We start from the raw sequence: 25,799 nt of genomic DNA on the forward strand, positions 1-25,799 counted from the left end.
AGCAGAGCCGTTGCTTATTGTCAAAGCGCCAGACTTGTTCCTTGAAAATGTTGCCTAGAAAATAGCCAGGCATTTAAAAAGAAGTGAATTCCATCACCGTCTCCGCATTTTACCATCCAACCTGTGCTGCATGCAGACAGCAGCGTGAAAACAGTGCACGCGGCTGTGTTTGCATTCAGACGCAGTTTTATTCCACGGCCAGCAACATATTTGGCCACGGTATGAATATCATAGCAGAGCAACGTGGCTTTCTAATGACGGGCATAGACCAAGTTGCCCAACTTCTCCTTTCGCAGGAAGAAGAACATCTCACTTTCTGTCAAGGTGACGCAGAGATGCTCCTGCAACACGCCGAATGTTTCTGCAAAAAAAGTCTACTAAATATAAGCCGAAATATTGTGATCTGGCCATGAAAACTGTGAATCGTGCATGTCAGCATACCAAGACGAGATATTTCTATGCCAAACTCACCCAAACACATGGATACTGGGATTCTGCAATGCGAGTCTTGCTCGGCCTATAGAGGGTGAATTAGGATGCTCAGTCGGCTACGCAGCGCCCCGACAGCCTATATAGTCGTGCTCAGTGCTAGGTATACTATGTCTGTGTCCACTTTTGCCGAGATTTGCAGGGGCTGCTTTGCTTGGCATTGCAACATACGTTTGTTTTGCCAATTAAGATAAATATTTGATTTAAAGGGGACATCCACGGCTTGTCGCTTACTTAAGAAGCGTTCACTGCACCGCTGCACGACCATCAAGTCCTACTTCGCATGCTACTGCGAAGGTATTTTGAGCTGACTGAAATCAAAACACGCCTTTACGTCAGCAGTTCCACGTATCAGTCATTGAGGGGTTGCAGCAGTGGTTTTTCAAGACTGAGTTTTTCTTTCCTACATGCCGTTGCACAAATTTTCCCTAGATTTTGAAAAGCTTTCCTAAACAAGGCCTAGAATTCCTAGATCTAGGCAAATTTTGCTAGAGTTGGCAGCACTGCGCGCATTGAGACACTCAGAGTGCGCGCGGTGAAAGAATTCCTCGCCAGTTTTCGAGCCGGTATCTATGGCTATAGGAAAGTGTTCTCACGCTGCGGACGTTTACGGCTTCGAAGCGAGAACGTCTGACAAACGCGTATCACGCCAGGGCTGCCAATAAGCGTCCTCTCTCGCTTTTTTGACTGCCTTAACCCGCAGATGTGTCACTTTTTTCGAGGTGTAACTCATCCGACATATCTCCTTCGCGTGTATAAAGGCTAGCTTGAGCACGCATATACGTCACCTGCACCCTCGCTTGAGTTCTGACAAAAATGTGCTCGCAGCAACGACAGCGTTTCCGCTAATTTATCTGTGTCATCGTCGTCAGTATGAATTAAGGCCGTGTATGAAGTGGAGAGCAGCCTGCACTGAATATCTGCACCTGTAAGTCGCTTTAACTCTATAGGTTTAGTCTACCGCTTGCATGCGACGAATAGGAAGTCGTACACTCCGAACGATGGTGTGAAGGATACAAAAAAGACAAAAAAAAAAAGAAAGAACGAGCGCATGCTGTTGATAATACTCCCCCCCGTCAAACAAAATATTCAGAGCCCTTCCACTACTGTGAAGATGGAAGCCAGCGAAGCTGTGACTATGGTGGGTTTGCTGTAGTGAATATTGCTATAGTGAGTTTATATATCATCATTATTGATTATATTGAGCGTCTTCGCCATGTTCGTCAAAGAGCAAGGACACCAACGTCTTGCTTTCGCCCGGCGCAATGGCCAAGTAGTGCGTTTGCTGCTCCATGATCGCCCCATCGTCATAGACTAGCACATGAGCCACAGCGTTCATAGCCGCGGCTCACTGCACGGCAGCATCAGGATCCCGTGAGATCTCTCCCGCTCCTGCTCTCGGCGGCTCATAGCCACATATCCAACGCAGGTATGAGCCATACGTGATTCCTTTCTTTCTTTCTTTCTTTCTTTCTTTCTTTCTTTCTTTCTTTCTTTCTTTTTTTCTTGTCCCTGGCTCATACGCGCATATCCAATGCGGTATGCGCCACACGTGATTATATTATCGTTAATTGTGGCGTAACTGACGAGCCTGTGATGTTACTGATGTCATGACCTATCAGTCATGTTAGTGATCCGTTTTGACACCTGTGATAAGGCACAACTGGCGGTAAAACGCCATGCACATGGAGCCGAAATGCGGCTGATGACAGTTTTTTTTCTACACTCGGACGCGATCCTGTGGGAACTATAGCCTGTAAAAGTGTTTCTCTGTAAAAATGAAATACTTGCGGAACGCGATAGAAGGCCTCTCAGCTTTATTTTCATCTTTCCTGCAATGCGCCACAACTGCTGTGACACAAGCAAAAAATAAGAAAAAAAAAACAATACAAAAACCTTTATGATGGCGTACATAGGCGCTACATTTTTATGTAGCGTCATAATTATAACAGAGAGGCATATTCAGCCGCTGTCGAAGGTAATACACGCTGACTTTTATTTGCGCCGGCAACTGCTCTTCAAAGGACGTAGACACGACGGTGGCACTTATTGCTTCAATAATTACGTTTAGCTTTTGAGCATCTGAAGCTAATTACACGTGAAAAGGCGCTGACGTGAGCGGCGATACAAAAGCATTTTGTTTCCCGGCACATTTCTTTCACGTTGAAATGAACGGTCGAAGAGGCGCGTATCTCATGCTGTATTCACGTTATGCTGCCGCCTCTATTTCCCTGATCGAATGGCTAGTAGTCATTTGAAGAGGGCTTCGAGTTGATTAGTCGCCTTATCGATTAAATACTCGATACAGTCGCGCCGCGTAGGCGGCGTGTTATGGTTTAAACGAATTGGTCAAAGTACGATGAAGGCTAAAGAAGATCCCAAACTCGCTTGTAGCAGAAAAGCAAAACGGAAGTATTTAAGATTTTATTTTGATTCGTGATAACGTGAAAAGAAGGCAGCCTGAGTGGCAGTTGGCGCCAGTGCATGTAAAATGGTACCAGAGTACGTATACAACATGGCGTTACAAGAGCAATTGAACTGCATCACATTCTTTTTTCTTCTTCTTTTTTTGCGGTAGCGTAACAATACTCAGACAATGGATAAACATTGCTACCCCTACCATGCTGCTTGAAGCCTCGTGTCATGCCGTGTCACCGATATTATATTTTATTCTATTTTTGCAAAGCCATCTTGACTATCCTGTTTTCCAACTTCGAATCTTAACATTGGTAATCGAATGTGCAGCAACGTGGAAATGGATTCCTTTGGCACGTGAGAAACCTGAATTTTCTGTGGCTGCACTGCGTCCTTGTCTTGATGTTAAATGCGTCTTCATTCATAAGACAGCATGCAGACGCCGTGCTGTACACTCTCGATGAAGCGAAGCTGAACCTCGACAACTGAAGGTGTTTTCTGTACATGTGTTGTGCACGCGTTGCCAATTAACGTGCGCAGTCCTGTTGCACGCACGTTTGTGCGAACGAAACAACTACCAGGGGCAACACGTGGACGAGGAACAAACACTTGTAACCCGAGCAAGAGACAGGCTGGCTTCAGCGCGACATCGGTAGCGCCGCCTACGGGATTCCACGCGTGTCACGCCGTCTGCGGTAATCATGTCACATTTGAAAAAAAAAAAAAAAGAATCGGAGTGACGCAGCAGAGGCTGCCACTTCTACACTCGCTATACTCGGGGAGCAGCGTCAAGCCTGTGAACGCACGTTTGCTCTTAGAATGGTGAAGACGAGCTTTGACAACTGAATATATTACCAAACGCGGGGGCTTGCTCAATGAACGGGCAGTATATCAGAAAGGCTTTTGTGTGAAAGTCTGTGCATATAAAGGACGCGATTGATGCCGAACTCAAGGTGGAACTGATTGCTTGAGTACCGAGCTATATTAAAGAGAGGGAGGAACTCGCTTATTTACAGCACTGAGGGTAACCGCGAGCCTTTTATACGGAAGGGTCGCTGTCATGGCACGTGCATAGAGTAAATGTGAGTGTCTGCATCACCCCTTATCTCTCCTGCTTGCATGCACTGCTACCAAGTTTGCAGCTCGAATTGCTTACTAAATCCCTTATGAAGTACTCGTTAGTCCGGTAGTGCATCGCGTTATCTATTGTACCATGCACTCTATGTAGAAACTGTAGAATCACAAACATAAGGGAAAAAGGAGGCTTCTGGATAGAACTGCACCGCCACATTACTTACCAGCGCGAATGCTCTTCGAAAAAAAAAAAGCGCTAGAAGATGCATGCCTGACTAGTTGCTGGCGGCGCTATAGCTAACAGGACGGGTTCTCTCATTGTGCTGTCTTACGACGAACAGCTGCCCGTGGCGCCCTCGGCGCCGATATTGTCCGCTTTGTGTCCGTCCCTACATGAAAAGTCACCTCGTGCGATGGCCTCGCCTTTTTTACCGATTGTCAAAAAAGAGTGGTGCAAACTCTTCATCCTGGCTATTTCGCAAACCGGCAACGGGAAAGAAGTTGGGCGATGCTGGAATCCGTTGGCAGCCCGTGCGTCGTTACTGAATCTTGCTTTTAAAGAAACACGGAGTCCAGATGAATCCAAAGTCCAGATGAATCAGCCATGGTTGATAAGTGGCTATGGTGTTGGGTTGCTAAGTGCAAGGTCGCGGGATCGGATCCCGGCCACGGCGATCGCATTTCGATGGGGGCGAAATGCGAAAACACACGTGTACGTAGATTCAGGTGCACGTTAAAGAACCCCAGGTTGTCCAAGTTATTCCGGAGTCCCCGACTGGGGCGGGCCTCATAATGAGATCGTAGTTTTGGAGCGTAAAACCCCTAATTTAAGAGATTTAATTAAGATGAGGGCTGACAGACGGAAACACACTGTGGGATAAAAGTTGCATAAACCGGAGAAAAGTGCCTCAGACAGGCTGGTTGACGTTTCTATACAAATTTTGATGCAATTTACCCTTATTTATACAACACTTATCCTACAACTATATACAGGGTGTTTCAGCGAACACTTTCAGAATTTTTTAAAGGTTGCCTGTGGCAGATAGCACAATTCTAGTTGATGAGCTGGTCTACTAGAAGAGGCGGACATTACTTGCACAAAAATTGAAATGTATAATCGGCTAATTAGGAAAAATTCATTAATGAAATTTTAACTGATAACCTTATGGAGAATATTGCAATTTTCAAATTCTAGCCGTGGAGTTCGCAAGGAGGATCCACTTGGAACGAATTCTCAGGATGACGCCAATTTCGATATATTAATTCCAGAACTTTGGGAAGAAATGCATTGGCATTCCAGTTACCTTTGTGCTTCAATCCAGAAAACGACGTTTTGTTAAGAAACTAAATGCAATGCCAATGCATTTCTCCGCAAAGTTCGGGAATTAATATCTTGAAACTGGTGTGATCCTGAGAATTCATTACAAGTTTATGCATTTAGCAGTTTTCATGTTGCATATGCATGAAAATGTAAACAAGAATTGGTGAAAAACAGCATTCTTTTACGTATATATCTTGTGTATCTTACCACCACAAGGTAAGATACACAGACATCTTGGTAAGATACACAAGGTATATACGTAAAAGAATGATGTTTTTCACCAATTGTTTCACATTTTCATGCATATGCAACATGAAAACTACTGGAATGCGTAATCTGTCAAGCAAATATAAATTTAAGTGTTCGTGGTGCTGTCAGCCGTGTCATGCTGACAGCACTGCTGTACGAGCAGCTGATTTGTCTTGCACCATGTATAGTACCAACTCGCCCTAATCCAGAACCTTTAAAGTGTTTCACGTGGTGGTTTGCCTGACTTGTCTTGCTGTTGTCCTTAGCACAGCATATAGATGCTGACTGCAAGTGCATAATACAAAGCTACAAAGTGGTTCACAAGAACACTTTTTCATTTTGGCTGTAACAGCAAGATAGTAGCATGCACGTCCAGTGTGCACAGGTTCTCGTATAAAGGTTCTCACAGCAGGAAAGTCAAAATCTTCTACAAAAGTTCATTTTCCTTAAACATATTGAATCTTAGGCCATAAAAAATCAGTTTCTTTGCTTCCGACTTACTGCTCTAAAAATCGTGCGTTGGTAGCTGCATGTGCTTTGAAGAAATTGCATAATAGCCAGCATCAGCTGCTAGGGACAAACGCTAGTATGTAGGAATTGTTTGTGTAGGACGAATATGTGGTGGTTGAATGCGCACCCATGAATATGCATTGGTCCACCTTAAATAATAGTGAATATGTCATAGACAAACCGGGTTATGTCATGAATGAATGAATGAATAAACCTTTATTTAAAACAGTGAGTTAGTTGCCAGTCGAGGTGGGAGGGTCCCTTATTCCAGGAACCCTCTGGCTTGGATCGCCCTCCGGGCCCGGGCGACGAGTTCGCGCTGGTCGACTAGGTCCGGCTTGGAGATCGCAGCCTCCCACGTCTCTGCGAGGAGGGTTGGGTCTGCGTCTGCTGCTATTGGTTGTGTCGTTGTAATGCTTGCTCGGGTGTGCTTGCATTGCAGTAGGAGGTGTGCCAAGGTGTCTGGCACGTTGCAGTGTGGACAGGTGTAGCTGTATATCGTCGGGTGGAAATGATGCAGTAAGCTTCCGTGGGTGAAGGTATTGCTCTGGAGTCGCCTGTAGTCGGTACCTTCGTTTCTCGTTAGTTTTGGATGTGGTGGGGGGTATACCCTGCGTCCAAGCCTATAGTGCTGCAGTAGCGCTTGATAAGTTTGCGGTATTGATTCCGTTTCCTCCGCTGATTTGGGTGGGTGGGACATGTCGAAAATCTCGTGCGGGGAGGCCCGGTTGACGCTTGCGCGGGCCGCGGTGGGTGCCGCTTCATTCCCCTCGAGTCCCTCATGTCCCGGAACCCACATGATGCAGGTGTAGGGGGGAGGAGTGTCGCCACGTTTCAGTATGTTTATCGCTTTGACGGAGATCCTGCCCTTCATGTAGTTGCGTGCCGCTGTTTGAGAGTCGGTGAAGACCACTATGGCATCGTCGCTTGTATGGGTGGCGAGTGCTATAGCGGCCTCCTCTGCTGTGTCCGCGTGTTTGGCGAGAATTGTAGCCAACGCCAGTGTCGTTCCCCTGTAGTCTGTGACGCTGATGGCGAAAGCGTTTCGGCCCGGATACTTGGCTGCGTCCACGTAGCGCGCCTGCGGGTCGTTACGGTGCTTGTGTCTGATGGCGTTTACCCTGGAGAGCCGTCTGCCTCGATGGTGTTCTGGATGCATGTTCCGAGGGATCTGATGAACTTGTAGGCAATCTCGGAGCTTCGACATGATCTTTTCCTTACGTTCGCCATCAAGGTCTAGGTTGATTGCGTATCCTGTGCGTCGGAGGACTGCTCGGCCTGTGGTTGTGATCTTGAATCTCTCGATCTGGTTGATGAGGTGCGCTTCCGCAAGTTCTTCCCAGGAGTTGTGAACTCCCATGCGAAGCAATCGGTCAGTGGAGGCGGTTGCTGGCAGTCCTAGGGCGAGTTTCGTGGCCTTTCGTATTAGGAGGTTTAGCTTTTGTTTCTCGGCTGTCTTCAGGTTGAGGTAAGGAGTTCCGTATGTAATTCGGCTGTACAGGAGGGCTTGTATCATTCGCAAGGTGTCGTGCTCTTTGAGGCCATTGCGGCGATTTGCCACGCGTCGTATCAGATGAGTCAGCTGTGCCACAGTGTTCTGTAGTCTAGGGAGTGTGGCGGAGCCAGACCCGTCCTTGTGTATATGGAGTCCGAGGATTCGAAGTGAGTCAACCTTCGGTATCGGGACTCCCTGAAGAAGGACTTGTGGGTCCGGTGCGTCGTGGCTTGGGGGCCGGCCCCGGGTGCGTGCCACGAGTACTAATAGCTCGGATTTATCCGGGGCACAGTGGAGGCCGCAGGTATTCAGGTACCGTTCGATGATGTTGACCGCCTCCTGAAGACGGTCCTCCTGTTCACAGGTGCTCGCGCCTCTCGTCCACAGTGTGATATCATCTGCATATAGAGCATGAAATATCCCTGGGATGGTGTCTAGGAGGCGGGGAAGTTTGAGGAGGGCCACGTTGAAGAGGAGTGGCGAGATTACCGAACCCTGCGGCGTACCCCTGTTAGGTAGGTGAAATGTCTTGCTCCGGAGATTGGCAATTCCCACCGTGGCCGTACGGTTGGTGAGGAAAGCGCGTATGTAGGCGTATGTTTTGGCACCGCAGCCGATATCTTCTAGGTTATGGAGAATGGCTTCATGGCTCACGTTATCGAAGGCGCCCTTTACGTCTAGAGCTAGAATGGATGACTTGCTGTGTTTGCTCAAATGGTCAAGAATATATTCCTTTAGCTGGAAGAGGACGTCCTGCGTGGAGAGCATCTGGCGGAAGCCGAACATGGTGTGTGGATAGCGATCGTTGTCCTCGAGATGTGTGGTGAGCCGCTCGTTGACCATGTGTTCAAATAGTCTCCTGGCGCAGGACGTAAGGGAGATGGGGCGGAGATTTGCGATGGAGATGGGTTTGTTCGGCTTGGGTACCATGGTCACCTCCGAGTGTTTCCAGGCTGTTGGTAGCTCGCCCTTAATCCAGCAGTCATTATAGTACCGAAGGAGAGCCGCCAACGCCCGAGGGGGTAGCTGTCGAAGGTGCTTGTTGGTGACTCTGTCTTTGCCCGGGCTCGTATTGCGTGTTAATCTAGAGAGGGCCTCCTGTAACTCTGCCTGTGTGAAAGGCCGGTCTAGCTCTTCGTTGGACGCTCCTTCGTACTCCCTGGTGGTGGAAAGGTTGGTGGCAGTGGTGTGCGGGTTAGCTGAACCGTGTAGCTTCGTCTGAAGTTCTTGGGTTATGTCAAATCATGCATTTATTTACTGTCTGCTTACATCGTAGTGGCAAACAAATAATGACGCTTAGATAACAGAAATTTAGAAAAATAACGTGAACAGCACTGATAACACACTTAAATATGTTTTTCATTAAACATCAAGGTCTTGTATCGCGTATTAAGACACTCTACTAACAGCTACAAGTACAACACAATATATGTTGCCTTCCCATTTCGGTCAGACTTCAAAATTTTTTGCTTTTTTCTCGAGTTCACTTATTTCAATGGCAGAACACAATTTATACTTCTTAATAACAGCACAAATACTGTCCTTCACTTTGTAATGTACAAAAACACAGCACAGTACCACTGCGGTTGGATACTATGTCCTACCAAGCATCCAGCCGGTCTTTTTGCATAAGCTTGCAGACATGGCAGGCAAGTGTGAAGTACTCAACACAGCCCAGGGGGTAGAGTAACAAAGTTATCCAAGCACTGACAGCCAGCCTTCACTTTTGCAGAGGATGGCCAGCAGCACAAGCGATGCACACATGCTTCCCTCGGTAGCTTCACTTGCATCCAGAGATCCCACTGGTTTCCAAGTCAATAATGCGGTAACCTGCAGAGCCATGAATTACATCAAACTATGAAGTGCTATCTGAAAAACTGAAGTAAGAAATGTTTACTGTGAAAACATGGCTACAGAAATGCTCACAAACAACTTAAGCTTCACATAACTGTGAAATAAACAATAGTGACCTTACGCAGGAGAATAATGCAAAACATTAAAAGCAAATTTCAGTGAAACCTAACCATTATAGCCATAAGTTTGGACACAAGAGCAATAAAAGCACAATAAACAATACCCACAACTTCCTTTATTGTGCTAAGCAGTTAAGACGGTTTCAATATATTCCTTTAACATAAAGCTTCCTTGCAATGCCACGGCTGCTTGTTAAATCTAGTTCAGTCTTGGAAGAGAACAATAATTAACAAATGAAGTGAATGCTCCACCACGGTACCAAAACCACATTTAATTCGTGATGAAAGAAAGTTCCAATGAGTGAGTGATAAATTTCACTTGTTGGTACAACATATTGGTGCAGCACAGATATTGACGACAGAAAAGACGAGACACCAGACGTGCGCTAACTTTCAACAAAAAGCTTTATTTTTGGCGACCCATGTTTATAGCCGCCACTCATCACATTGTACAAGCGTAATTCACACTCTTAGGAAGGTCAACTCTGTGTCTGATAATTGTACAGATGCTGAAACACACAGAGCCAAGTCGCGCAATCTTTTCAGCCTCAATAATTTACCGTGTTAGTGGATCACTGCTTCTGCTGACAACAGTACACCGAGCAAACAATGGTTCACAGGCACAGGAACTGCAACAACATGCAAGCCAACTGTCACACACGTTTTTCTTGACATTGTATGAGTGTTCTCACAGCCGGTCATTGATGCAGCGTCGTGTTTGACCTATGTACCGTTTACCACAAGAAAGAGGGGTACAATAAACCATGTTGCTAACATAGGTGACAAACGGATTTTTGTGCTTTATGTTACACTTGTGTGCTGCGCTGCGACATTTTCTTTGATTACAAAACTTTATAAGCTTCTGAGGTGCCGAGAAGACAACTTTAACTTTGGAATGATCTGCAGTTTTCATGATACTGCAGCTTATGAATGTATGGTATGACAGCCACTTTATGTCTGTCAGATGCAGTGACCACATGGCAACCACTCGGCGCATACGATTTCAGAGTAGAGGTCATGTGGTCACTGCATCTGATAGACATAAACACTGACTGTCATACCCTACATTCATAAGCTCTCACAGGTGTCAAGAAAATTGCATATCATTCTAAACTCGTGTAATCAAAGGCAATGTCACAGCACGCCACACATATGTAACGAAAACACCAAATTTCGTTTGTCACCTGTGTTAACGTCGTTTATTATATTCCTCTTTCTTGTGGTAAACAGTACATAGGTCAAATGGGACGCTGTATCAATGACCGCCTGAGAGAACACTCATACAACGTCATGAAAAATGTGCGTGACGGTAGGCATGAATGTCATTGCAGTTCGTGTGACTGTGCACCGTCGTTTGTTCAGTGTACTGTTTCCAGTAGAAGCGGTGATCAACTAACACGTGAAATAATTGAGGCTGAAAAGATTTCGCGACTTGGCTCTATATCAGCACACCATTTGTAGACTTGTCAGACAAAGAGTTAACTTTCTTCCTAAGGGTGCAAATTGCGCATGTGCAATGTGGTGACTGACGGCTATAAGCATGGGTCGGCAAAAATAAATCTGTTTGTTAAAAGTTGCCGTATGTCTGTCGTCTTGACTCTTCTGTCGTTGCCTACATCTGCAGTGCAACTTACAGATAAATTTGTATGTGCATTGAAACTACTGGCTTTTTGAAAAACTTATAGGGAAATGGGGTAAATAGAGGAGAAAGGGAGAAATCACAAAAATGGTCCATCCATGCCTCATGTATGAAGTCCCAGACGGAGTATGCTGGTGTGGGCTGATTGGTACATCATTAGGACGGGAACAAACAGCGCTAGGACGGGACGAAGTGAGTATGATAGACAAGGAATGAATTGTCGCGTGGGCTATAGTGTCGAAGTAGACTGTAGATGTGGACTGTAGTGTGAACTGTAGTGAAGGACTAGTGTCGTGTGGGCGGTTATTATTGGGTATTGTCCTTTTTTTAAGTCCTAATGTGCAGCTTCAGATATGTCTACACAATGTTTTAGTAGCTTGCGGAACTTCCACAATATATGTTTTGTCATCAGTCGAGTGCCTGAGTGGCATGTCGAGCAGGTAACCGGTGTTGTAGCACTTGCATCTTAGTTCGGCGAGTCCTCAGCTTTGTAGACTTCCATGGTTCTCTGGTTCCTCACTATAGCAGTACAAGATAATATGGCGTAAGCTTTTCTTGAAAAGATGCCACTTGGCAAGCCCGTACTTTACCAGAGCATAGCCGGGGCGCACCTTAGCAAAAAAAAAAAAAAATACAGCAAAAGGCAGTTTTATGTCGGCTACCTTCACAACAATACAACAAAAAATGACACATATATACAGTCAACACTTAGTAACTTGACCTCGGTTAATTTGACTTTTTACTTTCGAATGCACTACAACGTCCAAACAAGAAACCACGTATTGCTATGGAACAAAACAGTTATTCTAATGCATAAGCACGTCATTTTGGTGAATTCAGCCTCTACAGTGTCCCCTCATGCGAACAGCGGCTACTAAGGTTTGAAAAACAAGAAATTCAAAAAACAGCTCTACTGATTCCCTTGGTGTGAAGCTGTTTTACTCTTCCTTTACTTTACTTTGATTTTTCAAAACTTCAGAACTCAAATTTTCCTTACGGTTTAACACTGAGGCAGTATTAAACATGTTGGTGCTCGTTGATGCGTGTCGGTTGAGTTGTGCTTCAAGAGCAAGCAGGAAAACATTACAGGCCACCTCGGGTAAACACAAATACTTGCTTTTATTCTGCCACTGTTATTTCAATCTTTCGGATAATTCAACCAACTCGGAAATAAAACCTACAGCAAAGAAAACAGTTTCAAAACAAGACAACCAAAATAACAAGTGATGAATAGAGTGTGTACTAAGCAAAATTAAAATGTAACTTGCAGCCAAGCGATTGATGCAAGAAAAAATACTTAACATCACGACATGTTAGGTCTAGTTTTATAAAGAACATGATAAGGTGCACACAACAGCTATGAACACAAACAAACAGCAAGTTGCATAAATATTTGACCTATTTAGTAAGCTGTGTTGAGTAATGTTGATTAACTTAGACACGAATGATACTGAGATGCTACTTCTTGGAACACGTACAATACATACATACCTGACTTGACCATCCAGACTACATGTTGCGCTACGGCAGGCACAGCCAAGGGGTCTGGTGGCTCCTCTGTTATGTGGGCACTGTTGTGGGTCACAGCCGCGCCACTATAAAATAGTTTCTGTGTTAACTTATAGCAGTGGCACATAGCTTTATAAAGCTGTCAAATTGTCTACACATGTATGGAGCATCTAAAAATAATCACGAGAACAATGTTTGCATTAGTGCAGGGTGGCAACAGAGCACAAAGTAAAAGTCACTGATGAATGTCTTGATAATGGGGACCCTTTCATCACAGTAAAACTATTGATACGCAGCAGCAGCACATAGCAAAGAAACGTTTGTTTACAAAACAATTCATTTTTTTTCATGACTCAGTTTAAGCAACTTTCCCCTGTCACGTTTAGTTACGTATAAGGTATGTCAAAACATCTTGTTTTAAAAATTTAGTTGTACTAGTAGCAAGCTGTGATTGCTTACATTTTTTTCTCTAAAACTCTCGTAAACCAAAAACTTCGTAAGCAGAAATTATTTACAACGTCGAAGCATTTATAGGCGAGGAAACGTCATTGGAATAAGAATCGGTGAAGAGGCAAATGAGTCGTTATTATGCAACTTCAGCAGGAAAGCGGGAGATCACGCACAGCGCGCACATAATGAACACGATTATTTCCGAATGTTATATTTTCATCGGAAGAAAACGCTTATTAAGATTTTCAGTTTCGCATCGAAGCAATAAACTTGCTTAACTAAGTGCTGACAACCAGCGTTCAGCAAGCATCAGCACAGGTTTCACTGTTGTCGCGGGACTTCGATTTCCTACGTTCGCGCACGCTATGCACACACGAGAAGCTCGCACAACACGCGTGTAGTTAGCCAGCACGATTACTTACCTTTTGAATGGTACGACGCGTTCGCAAAGCGCTCTCCAAGTTGCCGGTGCTGCGTCGACGATGTTACTCCCCGCATACATGCCGCTGCGTAGTGGACGAGCTGAGGCGCGCTAACACACATTATTTCTTTGCGACGTCCACCCAACTTTCCACAACGAGAACAAAGGAGCCGCACTCCACGGCATAAAGTCGTTGGTCCACATTTGCCTGGCGCGCCACGCATACGGCGAGTTTGCAGCATGACACAAGGTATCTTCAGGTACCTCTGTGCACGCTAACTGCGACCCACTTCATTACAGCAAACAGAAAAACACACGATCGAGCAAACGCCTCGCAGCACCACGCACAATACGACCGCCATCACAAAACACGGAGGATAGAGTTACTGTATATGCTACCAAAGGTAGCAGAGTTGCGCGTCTAATTTATGAACGCCGATCGTGCCTCCATTGGCCGAACGCCATCACGTGGGTTCCAAGCAACCGTGCACTGAGGAGAAGCTGATGCTCCGGCCAGTTTCTTGTATTTCCCGACGGTGGTGGTGGTGAAAAACTTTATTGAGTGATGACAGGAGAGAGTTGGGGACGGCCTTAAGGGCCGGCCGATTTAGCGAACTGGATTGACGCAAGTTAACGCTAGCGAAGTTCAAAGCGAATCTGGTCGATCTTGGCGTTCGCTGTTACGTGCGTGTCAGCTGCGGAACAACACAACGTGCGCAGCAGATCTCACAGGTATCCAATCGTAGTTCCATCGAAATTCCACCGTAATCAGACAAAAACAGCTAATATTGCAGTAACCAAGTGATTTCTACTTCGCTGCTGGTGTAAGTTTTCGGCAGTGGCGTAATCGTGTTGCTGCCGAAAACTTACGCCAGCAGCGAAGTATTTAAAAATACACTTGATTACTTCCGTATTAGCTGTTTTTGTCTGCGCTCTGCCCCAACATACAGCCCGCTCACGTTTACGGTTCCGCCAACAGGCCCCAACGCTCGGTCCGCCTGCGTTTACCCGATAACCGGACAAGCTAAACCTCTCTAATTGACCGGGTGCTCTGCTCCCAACTGCACCAATCACTCGGAAAGCGGAAAGTTCCGAGAAGGTGCACAGGTAAACGCACAAGTCCAAAAAACAACTAATATTATTCGCGCTCCATCTCACGCCGCGCGTTAAAAATCAGCAGTGCCTTTTTTCTTCTTGACTATTTTATCTAGTGAGCTGTTTCCATGCGCTTTGTTTGCGATTAGACGGAAAAGCGGTCCACACGCGATGGAAAAGAGCCCATGGTCGACCGACGACACGGTAGGCATGTCGCCTGCAAAAACGGAGTTCTGTTTCACCACATAGGTTTGGTTGCTTGCCATTCAAGATGGTGGACCTACGCGCAACTCTGATCTCGTAGGAAGCATATACAGTAACGCTAACGGAGGAAAAACAACAGCGCCGCCTGCATACTTGTGAGACTGTTGTGGCCTCTGTGATGCCAAAAATATTAACCGGTACACTCACATGCTAAAATTTTGAGCTGGGTTGCACCCAACTACGTATAGGTGTTACGAGACAAAATATCCATAGAACAATTTATATTTTACACTATAGTTAAGCGTAGAAAAAATTATAGCACGTATTTTTACCTTTGAATAGCTTCCGCCGTCTGCAGCCAGCAAAAGCATGTCCTTTGAGATCAGCTTACGTTATTCTTATCAAGCCGGCGCTGTGGCGTGATTTGAACGGTTTGGGCTGTCTCGAAGCTGTCTCGAAGCTAATCCATGAGATTTCGCGATGCTGCCTGCTTTTCTACGCCGTCACTTCGTTTTAAATAACTTTCTGATGTCGTCAACATGAATTGTAGCCTCAGGAATTGTTGACGCGATATCGGAGGTACACGTGTGCAGTGTGCGATGTTTTCGTGCGCGTTGAGACTGTTTCAGTCGGAAAGGATTAAATCCACGAGGGCTGATAGCTCGTGTGGCGCAGGTTACACCCGTATAGTCCGCATTTCCTTTCGTGTCGGTGTGTTCAATGTGAGCGGGTTGCGCACCTGTCGTCCGCGCCTTCTGTGTTTATCGGGCGGCTCGCGAAGATTTCTCCTAAAGAAATACATGTCTCTGCAGCGTGCATGTGTCCTATGTGGTGTGTGGCAGAAATGTGCGGTGGTGTACAATGTGTTTGCAGCCGTATTGGTGGCCTATATTCATTTGCTCTAGTGCCGTTTCCATGATGTAAACTATACGTGAACTGAAATATAAATGAACTGTTTTTCATATAGACAAGATATGATCTGTGTGTATCCACTGTGCAGTGTGGATGTGTTCGTTATTTTTATGCAACTGCTATCATGAGGCTTGTGCCTATTCATGATGGCTACTGCTGTGGCATGTGGCGTGCAAGCAGTCGCAAGGTCTTGCGCATTTGGTGCGAAAGAAGGGAATACTTTTACGCGTAACTTTGTCTACTATAAGTAAACCGTTGCAACAATTAGCATTTTCATGATGTGAATGCTTCTGCCATTTATTAATATAACTTGTAGCAGTTCTTATCTGTGGAGAAGCACAATAAACATAATTTAACATGGTGTTCCTTAGCAAATATTAATTACTGCATAACCACTATACAGCTCCATACGTCACTGTATCATAAATATGAATGTTCAGTTGAAAATTAAAATATTTTATAACTGCATTAATGTACACATGCGAAATGCTACAGCAGCCTGGCATCGCATTAATGTCAACATTGGTGACATCCGGCAACGTTCTGGGAAGGTGCTCTTTTGCAACGTTACTACATCGATAGCATTTACACGTTAAATTGATGTTTACAAGCAACGTTGACACAGCGTGAGTGTTGGGATGTTGCTGCGACATTTATTTGTGACATCACTTGAACGTACAGCTGGCAACGTACATTCAACGTTGAGGTTGGCTGTTTAACGTTGCCTGACATTTGTTACAATAAGGCAACGTTTACACAACGTTCTGTGTTACTTGGGGAATAGCATTGGAGAGATTGTGTCTCCTTGCCTGACACCTTTCTTGATAGGTATCTTTCTACTTTTCTTGTGGAGAACCAAGGTTTCTGTGCAACCCTTGTAGATATTTGCCAAGATATTCACGTATGACTCCTGTACTCCTTGATTACGCAATGCCTATATGACTTCTGGTATCTCTACTGTGTTGGAACAAGCACGGCAAATGAATCATACTGAATCTTCATACTTCATACTGAATCAAATGCTTTTTCATAATCTATGAAAGCCATATAGAGAGGTTGATTGTACTCCTCAGATTTCTCTATTACTTCGTTGATGACATGGATATGATCCATCGTAGGATGTCCCTTCCTGAAGCCAGCCTGTTCTCTTGGTTGGGTGAAGTCAAGTGTTGCCCTGATTCTCTTGGAAATTATCTTGGTGAATATTTTATGGAATACTGAAAGCAAATTAATTTTGTCTATAATTCTTCGATTCTTTACCGTCTCCCTTCTTACGGAGGAGTATAATGTTGGCGTTCTTCCAGCTTTATGGTGCCCTTGAAGTCGTGAGGCATTGCGTATAAAGGGCTGCAAGCTTTTCAAGCATGATATCTTCTCCATCTTTAATTAAATCGACTGTTATTCCATCTTTTCCAGCAGCTTTTCCCCTGGTGCGATTCAGTTTGATTACGGTGCGAATAAGTTGGATTACAACAAAATAAATATAATAAAGACACTGAAAACATAGGTAACACATGATTAGCATATGAAGAATTTAGGCAAGCAACACTTACCTAAGTTATTCCAGTTCTGTTCAATGCCCAGGACCATAGTACAAGATGTGTACGCTTGTCATAAGATTTTGCGCTCCCATGAAATTTGACAGGTGCCGGTATTGGGTGTTTGAGTGAGTGTTAATATAATGATGTGTCGCTGGAGCACTCTTTTCATTTTGGCAAGACAACAGAGTAGCGCACGCAAACACAAACGTCAGTACTCTGTCTTTCCATTTCCCAACGTTAAGCTGTGGGCTTAGTTGTTTTTTTTTTTCCATGAGCGTCAATTTTTTTTCGCTAGCTATATTTTGCTTGTACAACATCGTACGCTTTTTGGTGCATCCGTCCATGCGTCAACCTGCTTACATTCATGCCGAATACGACAGCACAATAAGCTCTTCTGGAATTGTAACAGTTGCGAAAACGACCCAATTGTACAAGAAAATTGCACGTATAATCCCCCTTAAAGCATGCGCAATATACTGCTGAATTTGCCTCTTACAGGTGACATGGGGTCGCTGGCGCTGGCATGCTCGGCGCTAGTGGCAGCAGCAGCATTCGCTGTTCCGAACAAGGGAACTTATGTGGAAGCTTCGAAAACTGCTTGGAAAGGTATAGTCACTGTATAGTCAAGAGCATCGCAAGAAATTTTGTCCTTTCTTCCATTAAGTCGTAATAAGGTTGCTGGCGTGTTTCAGTTTCCAGTGTACGCGCGGGCATCAGGGCCGGTATTTTGTAGCGATGCCTTTCCAGTAATGATGCCTTTTCGCGCTTATCGCGCTTTGTCAGTGGTCGGAGCGACGGTCCGCTCGCGTTATCAACGGCATCAGCCGGCCGTGAGCGGTGGATGATAAGACTAGAGTAGAATAAGTCATAATGCCTCGCTACAGAATTGCGGCCCAGATGTGGGCAGACAGGCACACGTGGAGAAGGAATGACACGATGAGGCACTTGTCTCAAGGTAGATATACCTGTCTCAAGGTAGATATATTCCACAGAAGCTCATACGTTCAAAACATGGTGTTTCATTGGCGGTTCATGGGACTTGGCGCCATCTGTGTGAGGAGGGAACACTTCCGGCGGAAGAAAACATAATTTCACGTCATATCCGTTAAAAACAGAAGTGACGTCATTTTGTTCTCAAAGGCGCGAAATTTGTTTTCGGAGGCCTGCCACTACAGCTGTATATTCAAATGCCCCGCCATACGACTTGATGGGCGTTCCGAGCTTTCAGCGCAGAAAGCGATGCAGGAGGAGGTAATCCGTACGGGTGTCGAAATCGCATCCCTGCGCAGAACATACTTTCTTTGGAGGCCGATGAACGCTTTGGGCGTAGAGTGCTCGTCCATTTGTCGGATGCCAAGCCCGTCGGCCAGCGCTGTCGCACGAAAACAACTAAAGTAAACAGTTATCTGGCGGTCGCAACTCTCTACTTTTGACTGAACAAGTAAAAAACAATGAAACTACCCGTGTCACCAAATTCAGACAAACGTCGACAAGCAAAGCAACGCAACATGTGAGGAGGGCGTCAACTTTACGAGCGCGCCTTTTTGTCCACTTCAAGAGCTGCATTGCATTGCAAGTGATAGCGGCGTCAATGCCCGCCGCTATCGGTGGGCGCTCTTACGGTGGGAGCTGAAAAAAGTATTTATCGATAATATTCAAGTAAAAAAGAGTTGTTCTTTTCTCGCCATGCGTATATACAATTGATTAGGAATTTTATTTTCCTTTAATAAATGTAACTGTGTCTCGCTTTAATTAAAATACGCTTTTTTCTTTCCTATTGTTAGTTCCCTCCAAACATAGTCGCGCTTCAATCGCTGCTCCCATAACCATCCTTGCTGATGTCGGTGACAATTAGTTCTGAACCGCTTTTCGGCCAAAGCTTCGCGACCTATGTGGATCGACCTTGCTTGTGTTTTCTGCCCTACTAGCGCATTTGTTTTGCCACCCAATCGTACTTCCGTGCCCCTGACATCGTGACTAACGAGACCGATTGCAGGCAGTGCTTTGGCGCATGTGGGCTTTGTATTTGCCCAGGAAGTGTCTACCGAAGTGGCCTGCCATAGTTATTGCTTATTTTTGAGTAAAATATAATCCCTAACACTACCTACCGCTTTTGCTCAGTGCATAACTACGGTGTTCTGATGCTGAGAAAAACGTCGTGGGCCGATCTCCGGACGCAGAAGCCGCATTTCTGTGGGGGTAAAATTCAAACAGGCTCATGTATTTATATTTGTGTGCACGTTAAAGGGAACCGCACATGATCGAAATTGATCCGCATATCTTCACTACGGCTTACCTCAAAACCAAATCTGCTGTTTCGGAATGCTAAATCCGAAAACATTATTTAATTCCTTGCGATAACTAAAATCTCTTAAGTTTTTAGGCAAGGACTAGAAACTGTTTTAACCTCGGCCAGCAGCTGTCAAAATCTACAACGACACGTGGTGTACGTGCAGAAATTTCAGCGTGGCGTTGCCATCCGTGTTTCGTTTTCACGCTTCTTTAGATATACAAAGTGACTAGTCATGGTAGAGCAGATAGCCTAAGTGTGTCACATTACAAAAATGTAACCTACTAACCTAGCCCAACTGGGTTAAACTGGTTAAACTGGGTTAAATTTGTCATCCTCTCACGCAACTTGAAATTAAAGAATAGTTGACCCTGAAGATATTTGACATGGTGGTTAGAAAAAAAAATCGTACCGAGCAAGTACGATTTAATTCAGGCCCTCTGCGCAATAAAGGGTGCGTTAAAGGTTTGCGAAAGGTTCGTTAAAAGTTTGTTAAAGTTCGCAAGCGGTAATTTCGGAGCATTAATTATAAAAATAGGCGTTTTAAAGGTCGCCCGTCTGGAAGAACAGCTGCAGCCTGACGAGAGAGGTTCCCATGGCCTCATCGGCGTCGGATGAGCCGCAGCAAGAATATTGCTGCTGAGAGTGACGTCAGCGTCCGGAAGAGTCGACGAGCGATGAGCTCTGGCGGCACTAGCACTGCACACGTCCGGTCCGTGTTTAAACGTCGCGAAGGAACTCATTGCTCTGTGCACATTCGTGTATTGGGTTAATGATTTGTAGCAACAGAATACATATTTTAAGGAACATGGTGACAGAATCTATGACAACTTTACGGGCTGTTGGAGGGACTTCGAGGTGTTGCCTGGAATTCACCCAGACTATAGCAGTAAAGGAGAGTAACGAGGATTGAATTGTTATTCTGCGAGGCACTTAAAGTCTGCTGTGTTTATTTATATATTTGTTTAAGGGCGTAAGTTGTGCTTTGAAAATTTGTACTGCGTGTTCAGAAACACCTTAATAACGTTGTTGCCATGAATCCCTCTGTTGATATGCTTTTCTTGGCTACGTCACTGCTCGCGCGTGAGCCAGTATGGTAGCGCTCAACTGCATCTTCAATGAACGACGTTTACACGTCTGCTACGTTAAGAGGAAAATCCAGTAGACTGTGCTCTCAGGAACAAAAGTTCAGGCTCTTTCCATGCCAGCGCTGTGCACGTTTTTTTTAATGTGCCTCGCTTCTTTCGAGTGTACCAAGTTCTCTTTCCAAAATTGGAAATAAGCTCCAGTGCATTGTATATATCGGTATTTTCTTCCTTCCCACTAGCCGTTGGGGGCGCAGGTGAACCTCGGAATATGACTGCTTATGAGGATGACTACGACAAGAAACAGGAGTTCAACCTTGACATTTATGACGAAGATAAACGCAACGCACGGTCCAAGCAACGTGCGCCTCTGGTGTGCTTCGTGCGGTACGACGGCTTCATGAAGTCAGGCGTGATGCGCTTCGCTGTCAACGGCATTCCCGTCAAGAAGTGCACTCACGTCGTCTACTCATACCTGGAGACGGACAACAGGACCGGAGAGTTCTTGTATCCCACAAGGGGCCCGCTTTCTCAGACAGGTGCGCACTTTCTTGCATGGTCTTAAGGTCTACGATTGCGGAGACAGTAACGCAAAGGCTCTAGCTGTCACGTCATCCATTGTACGTAACGTTCGTATGTTTGTATACGTTCAACATCACCTGTGTACATGTGAGAAATGGTTTATGCTAAGTGTATTGCGGTTGCAAATCGACCTTAAATAGCATGAATAGTGAGATCGTACAGATTTGGATAGTTCTGTGAACGTGTACCGTGTATATTGCGCACAATTGCTTGTTCACGGACCAAAGGTGTCCCCCCCCCCCCCCCCCCCCCTCCGAAATTTCTCTGTGCCAGGGTGCCACCTGTCCAGCCCCCCTTCCTTTCTCCCCACCCTGTCTCCGGTCAAATGCTTCTACCCCCACCCCTTCTAAAGGTATTCCTGACTACTGGGCGTATATGACTAGAACGTTGATGCTGTATCATCATTAAAACAACTCAGCTCACATCGCAGCCCCAAAGTGGCCCAGGCTAGCGGATGGCAAGGTCGGATGAAGTGAAACGTATTGAAAGAGTCGGGTATAGCGAGGATAATACAACAGGTATAGTGAACAACTTGCAACGGCGTCTTGAGGAGACTTCGCGCCTTGCAAACCAAACCCCTAACAATTAATTCCAAGGGGGGTATAGATCAACCTTATACAACTTTGACGTCTTTTTATGTATAATTAGCCCCTATTCGCATGCGTTTGTGAATAACACTCTTTTTTCTGTTTACAGATATAGAGAAAGATGTGGCCCTACTAAAGAGACATCAGCCAAAGCTTAAGGTTCTCTACAGCTACGGTGGTGGAGCACACACAATGAGCATGCTCAACCGACTGCGCACGAAAAAGGACGAGGAAAAGTTGTTCAAGACAATCGATTCACTGGTGAAGCCACTAAAATTTGACGGCGTCAACTTGCACTTGGAAGGGCCGGGACCCTCAATATGCAACAAAAAGAGCTTCGACAAGATTCTCAGTTTTATCAAGGTGACTAGCGCACGGCTTGTCCGCTTGCCCCCGCGAAATCCTCAGGGGCAAAATGCGAAACATTGTTGTTGCCTGTTGCTACGCAGCGGCAACGTCCAGTGACCAACACTTACGGCATATTCATTTCGCGTTGCGGAAGCGGTGAGAGTTTCTCGAGAGGCGTAGGAAACAAATACGAATCGGTTGTGATGTGAAACACCGAATTAGTTTAGACCACGGTGGTGGTTTAGACTAACAAAGTAGCCTTTTAGAACTCTATTACGTTAAGTTCGCGATGATAGGACGATTCTTGGAAGAGAAAATGAAGGTAAACATTCGACCTCTTTTTTTTTTTCGGGCCGAAACCTCATTCGTAAGTACGTCAGTGAGACATGAATTTCAATCTGTTATCTTGGGAAAACACGGGGAATGCGTGAAATGGAAATTCAATACGATGAGTGTTGCCTTGTGTTTTCGATGTGCTTTCTTGTATTAGGGCCTCTGTGGAACAGTAGAAGTACTATAAACTTGCTAAGTTCAGTCTCTGGTTCCTCAAGAGTGCAATATATATATATATATATATATATATATATATATATATATATATATATATAACAAGGCATGAGCACGCGTCTTCGAGATTCCTGACGTCACAGAGCTGTGAGAGAACTTGAAAGCGGCATCGAAACCCCTGTTTCGTTTTTACGAATTTTCCTACTACGAAGCCTGTTTTCAAGGTTAGTGTGGCTGTTAAGGTATTGCAGCTGGGCAACTTACTAGCACAGCTAAAATATTTTGTTCTATCTATCGTCTCTCTAAGCAGTGATTTTCGCTTGCGTTTAACTTCCTAAAAGAAAGCAAAAAAAGGAGTTGCAGGATTGTAAAATCTGATTTTCCAGCACGCCGTATCGGTAAGCCCTAAATATTTATTGAGTATGTGTGGATACTAATAATTATAACTCTTTCAACTTCGAGGCAAAGCTCTACTGTACCCCACACGCCTAGTTTTGTTTTACGCTTTCAGTGATGTGTGAACGAATAACACCAATTCCAGCGAACACATAAATTCGATGAAACAGCGTTGAGGAGGTGTGCGCGTCATGAAGCCTGTCATGTAGTGGCGATTCATTGACTGGTTACATTTCTTGCGGTTCCTACAAGACCTGCGGCTGTCACACGCATGCCGTTCTGTGCGACCCTTGCCAGGTTTCGTGACCGTGGCTGTGGCCTGGCTGTTGCCGAATAGGCCAACCAATAACAACACCAGATGGCGCTCGCCTGCTAGCATTCGCGGCGATGCCGACGCGGGAAAAAAACAAGAACCAGAAATCTCGCCTTCGCGCATCCGCGGCTGCACTGTAATAAGGAAGTAAACGCTTCTTGCGGATAGAATGAATTTGAACTGCGCTACGCACGTATATACGCGTTCTGCCTCTGAAACCATGATGCGTTCAAGGCGTCCGTCGTAATTGCTGTAGTCAGCAACTGCTCTTAACAAAAGGCTTCGTATAATTTGTGTGCCGCGCGCTTGTGTGTGTGTGTGCGTGCGTGCGTAAAGAAGCCCGCGAATACACGCAATGTGCCTCGAGCGGCCAGTCGCGCGGCATTCTTGCGTGTATTGGCGGGCTTCTTTCAAGCTCGGAAACACACTCTTATGTATCATGTATTGAGGAACAGAAAGCTGCATCGGGAGTTTTTCATGTTGATCTACAATTTTCTCATTGACACTTTTCATCTAATTATAATATTTGGGAAGTTATTCATTACATAGACTAATTAGGTAATTAGGCGGTATGCAAAAAATAATCTGAGTATCTACAAGCGGCGGCAAATAACATTACCTTGGTTTTGTATAGCTACGTGGCATTTGCATATTTTTAAAGCTTGACTCAAGTTACGCGAAACACCCTGTATAGGCAGTAGCTTCAGTCGTCATTTCAGAAGGGTATTGTGAATATTGGGCCCTGTTAGAACTAGGCTAAAAACTACAGGTTTGGGAAGAAACCAGACACCTGCCAACCATCGAAATTCTCAAAACGTAGTGAAACGTGAGAAGTAAATAACCTCCTATCGGACCAATTTGCGTTTATTAACAGTGGAGCTGCTTAAGATTGAGGTTGATCCCTACGAAGCGATGGTGTTCGCAGTTCTGAGGGAAGTGCAGAGAGTGCGAATGAAGAGAGGAGGTGCAGAGAGAAAGAAAGAGGGATAAACAGAGAGCGAGATAAATAAATAAATAAATGAAACAAAATAAACTTTCTTGGCGAGGCGGGATTCAAATCCGTGTACCCATGGTCCGAAGGCGAGCGTCATAAACTCATAACCATTAGGCTATACACCCACGCTTGTATAACATGCATTTATGGGAACCATATAATTTCTTTGTGCCGACGATTGTAACACAACTTGGTATGGGCGCGAGAAAAAGAAAATGAGAACGGGAGAGAGAGACAGAGAGAGAGAAAAAGAAAGGCAGAAAGAAAGAGAAACACAGATAGAGAGAGAGAGAGAAAGAGAGAGAGGCGGGATTTGAACTCGGGTACTCAAGGTCCGAAGGCGAGCGTCATACCTACTACGCTTGCGGAGCTCCGCTGTTTCATCAGATTTCACAAGCGGGGAACTGGCTTAATTTTATCCAATAGGTTTCAAATATGTGTCGAGGGTTTTCTTTTGATCCATGTCACTTGTATTAGTGTACATACATGACTTGAAAACAAATCGAACCAGTTGTAATGGAATTTAGTTGTGTACACAGTGTCGAGCAATCTAACGGCGCTGTGGCCAGGTCGAATTCTTCGCAATGCATTGTTCATGTCCATAGTACACATAATTAGTCATTGCCATAATCTTATTACGTATTGATTTTACGCACTTTACAGCGACTGTTTTTAGGCCCATTTACAGCCATGTCACATTTAATGTTCATATAGTCCACTATTCATGTACACTAACAAGCCATTACCATCGTCTTGGCGCTCTTTGGCCACGTCTGGCCCTTGCGCCAATAAACCACGATAATCATCATCATCAGGTCGAATTCTCATAATCTGGAACAATCGCTGTTTACAGTTGCTTCTAAATTCATTGCGAGAAAATAAACAGGTAACTCACCGCGATGAATGAGAAAACAGCATTTTCTGTTTACACCGCTAAACTAACGCATGCTATTAAAACGATATGTCGTCTTGTCATGATCAACTTCAGACGTTCAGAGCTATAGTTATCGTTTCTGCTACCGGTGCCTACGGACAAAAGTACATTAGCGAGAATATTCCTGCTGCTTAAGGCATTAGTAACACTATTGCTGGCGCAGGAAACTAAACTAACCAAACCAAATGAAGCTTAAACATGCGTCACTAATTTATTAAAGCACCTGCATAAACAAAGTACACTCCGCGATTTGAAACGCCAGCGACATATTTAAAGTATATAAAAGGAAATCAATGATCTGCTCACCAGAAATAAAGAAGTCGTCCAGAGTGAAGTGTTTCGAACGGACCACCATAGTCTCAGTCACCTCTGTCCCAAGGCGCAAGTTTATTATCCATGCCGTTCTCCGTAGCGCATCATCTCCTACATTCGGGAATCGATGAAATGACGAATTGCTGTCTTTCCA

General features: G+C 45.0%; 1 protein-coding gene across 1 annotated transcript in view; it reads left to right on the forward strand.

Moving 5' to 3' along the window:
• The first annotated feature begins 3,863 nt into the window (after positions 1 to 3,863).
• The window catches only part of LOC119440566 (chitotriosidase-1-like), a 34,167-nt gene continuing 12,231 nt past the window's right edge, over positions 3,864 to 25,799 (forward strand). Inside the window, exons 1-4 of the mRNA XM_049661923.1 lie at positions 3,864 to 3,986; positions 17,796 to 17,903; positions 20,915 to 21,211; positions 21,951 to 22,204. Coding sequence (XP_049517880.1) covers positions 17,801 to 17,903; positions 20,915 to 21,211; positions 21,951 to 22,204 — 654 coding nt within the window. The 5' untranslated portion in view covers positions 3,864 to 3,986; positions 17,796 to 17,800. The remainder of the gene's footprint in view (positions 3,987 to 17,795; positions 17,904 to 20,914; positions 21,212 to 21,950; positions 22,205 to 25,799) is intronic.

This window comes from Dermacentor silvarum, chromosome 2 (assembly GCF_013339745.2).
Source record: "Dermacentor silvarum isolate Dsil-2018 chromosome 2, BIME_Dsil_1.4, whole genome shotgun sequence".
Lineage (NCBI taxonomy): Eukaryota > Metazoa > Arthropoda > Arachnida > Ixodida > Ixodidae > Dermacentor > Dermacentor silvarum.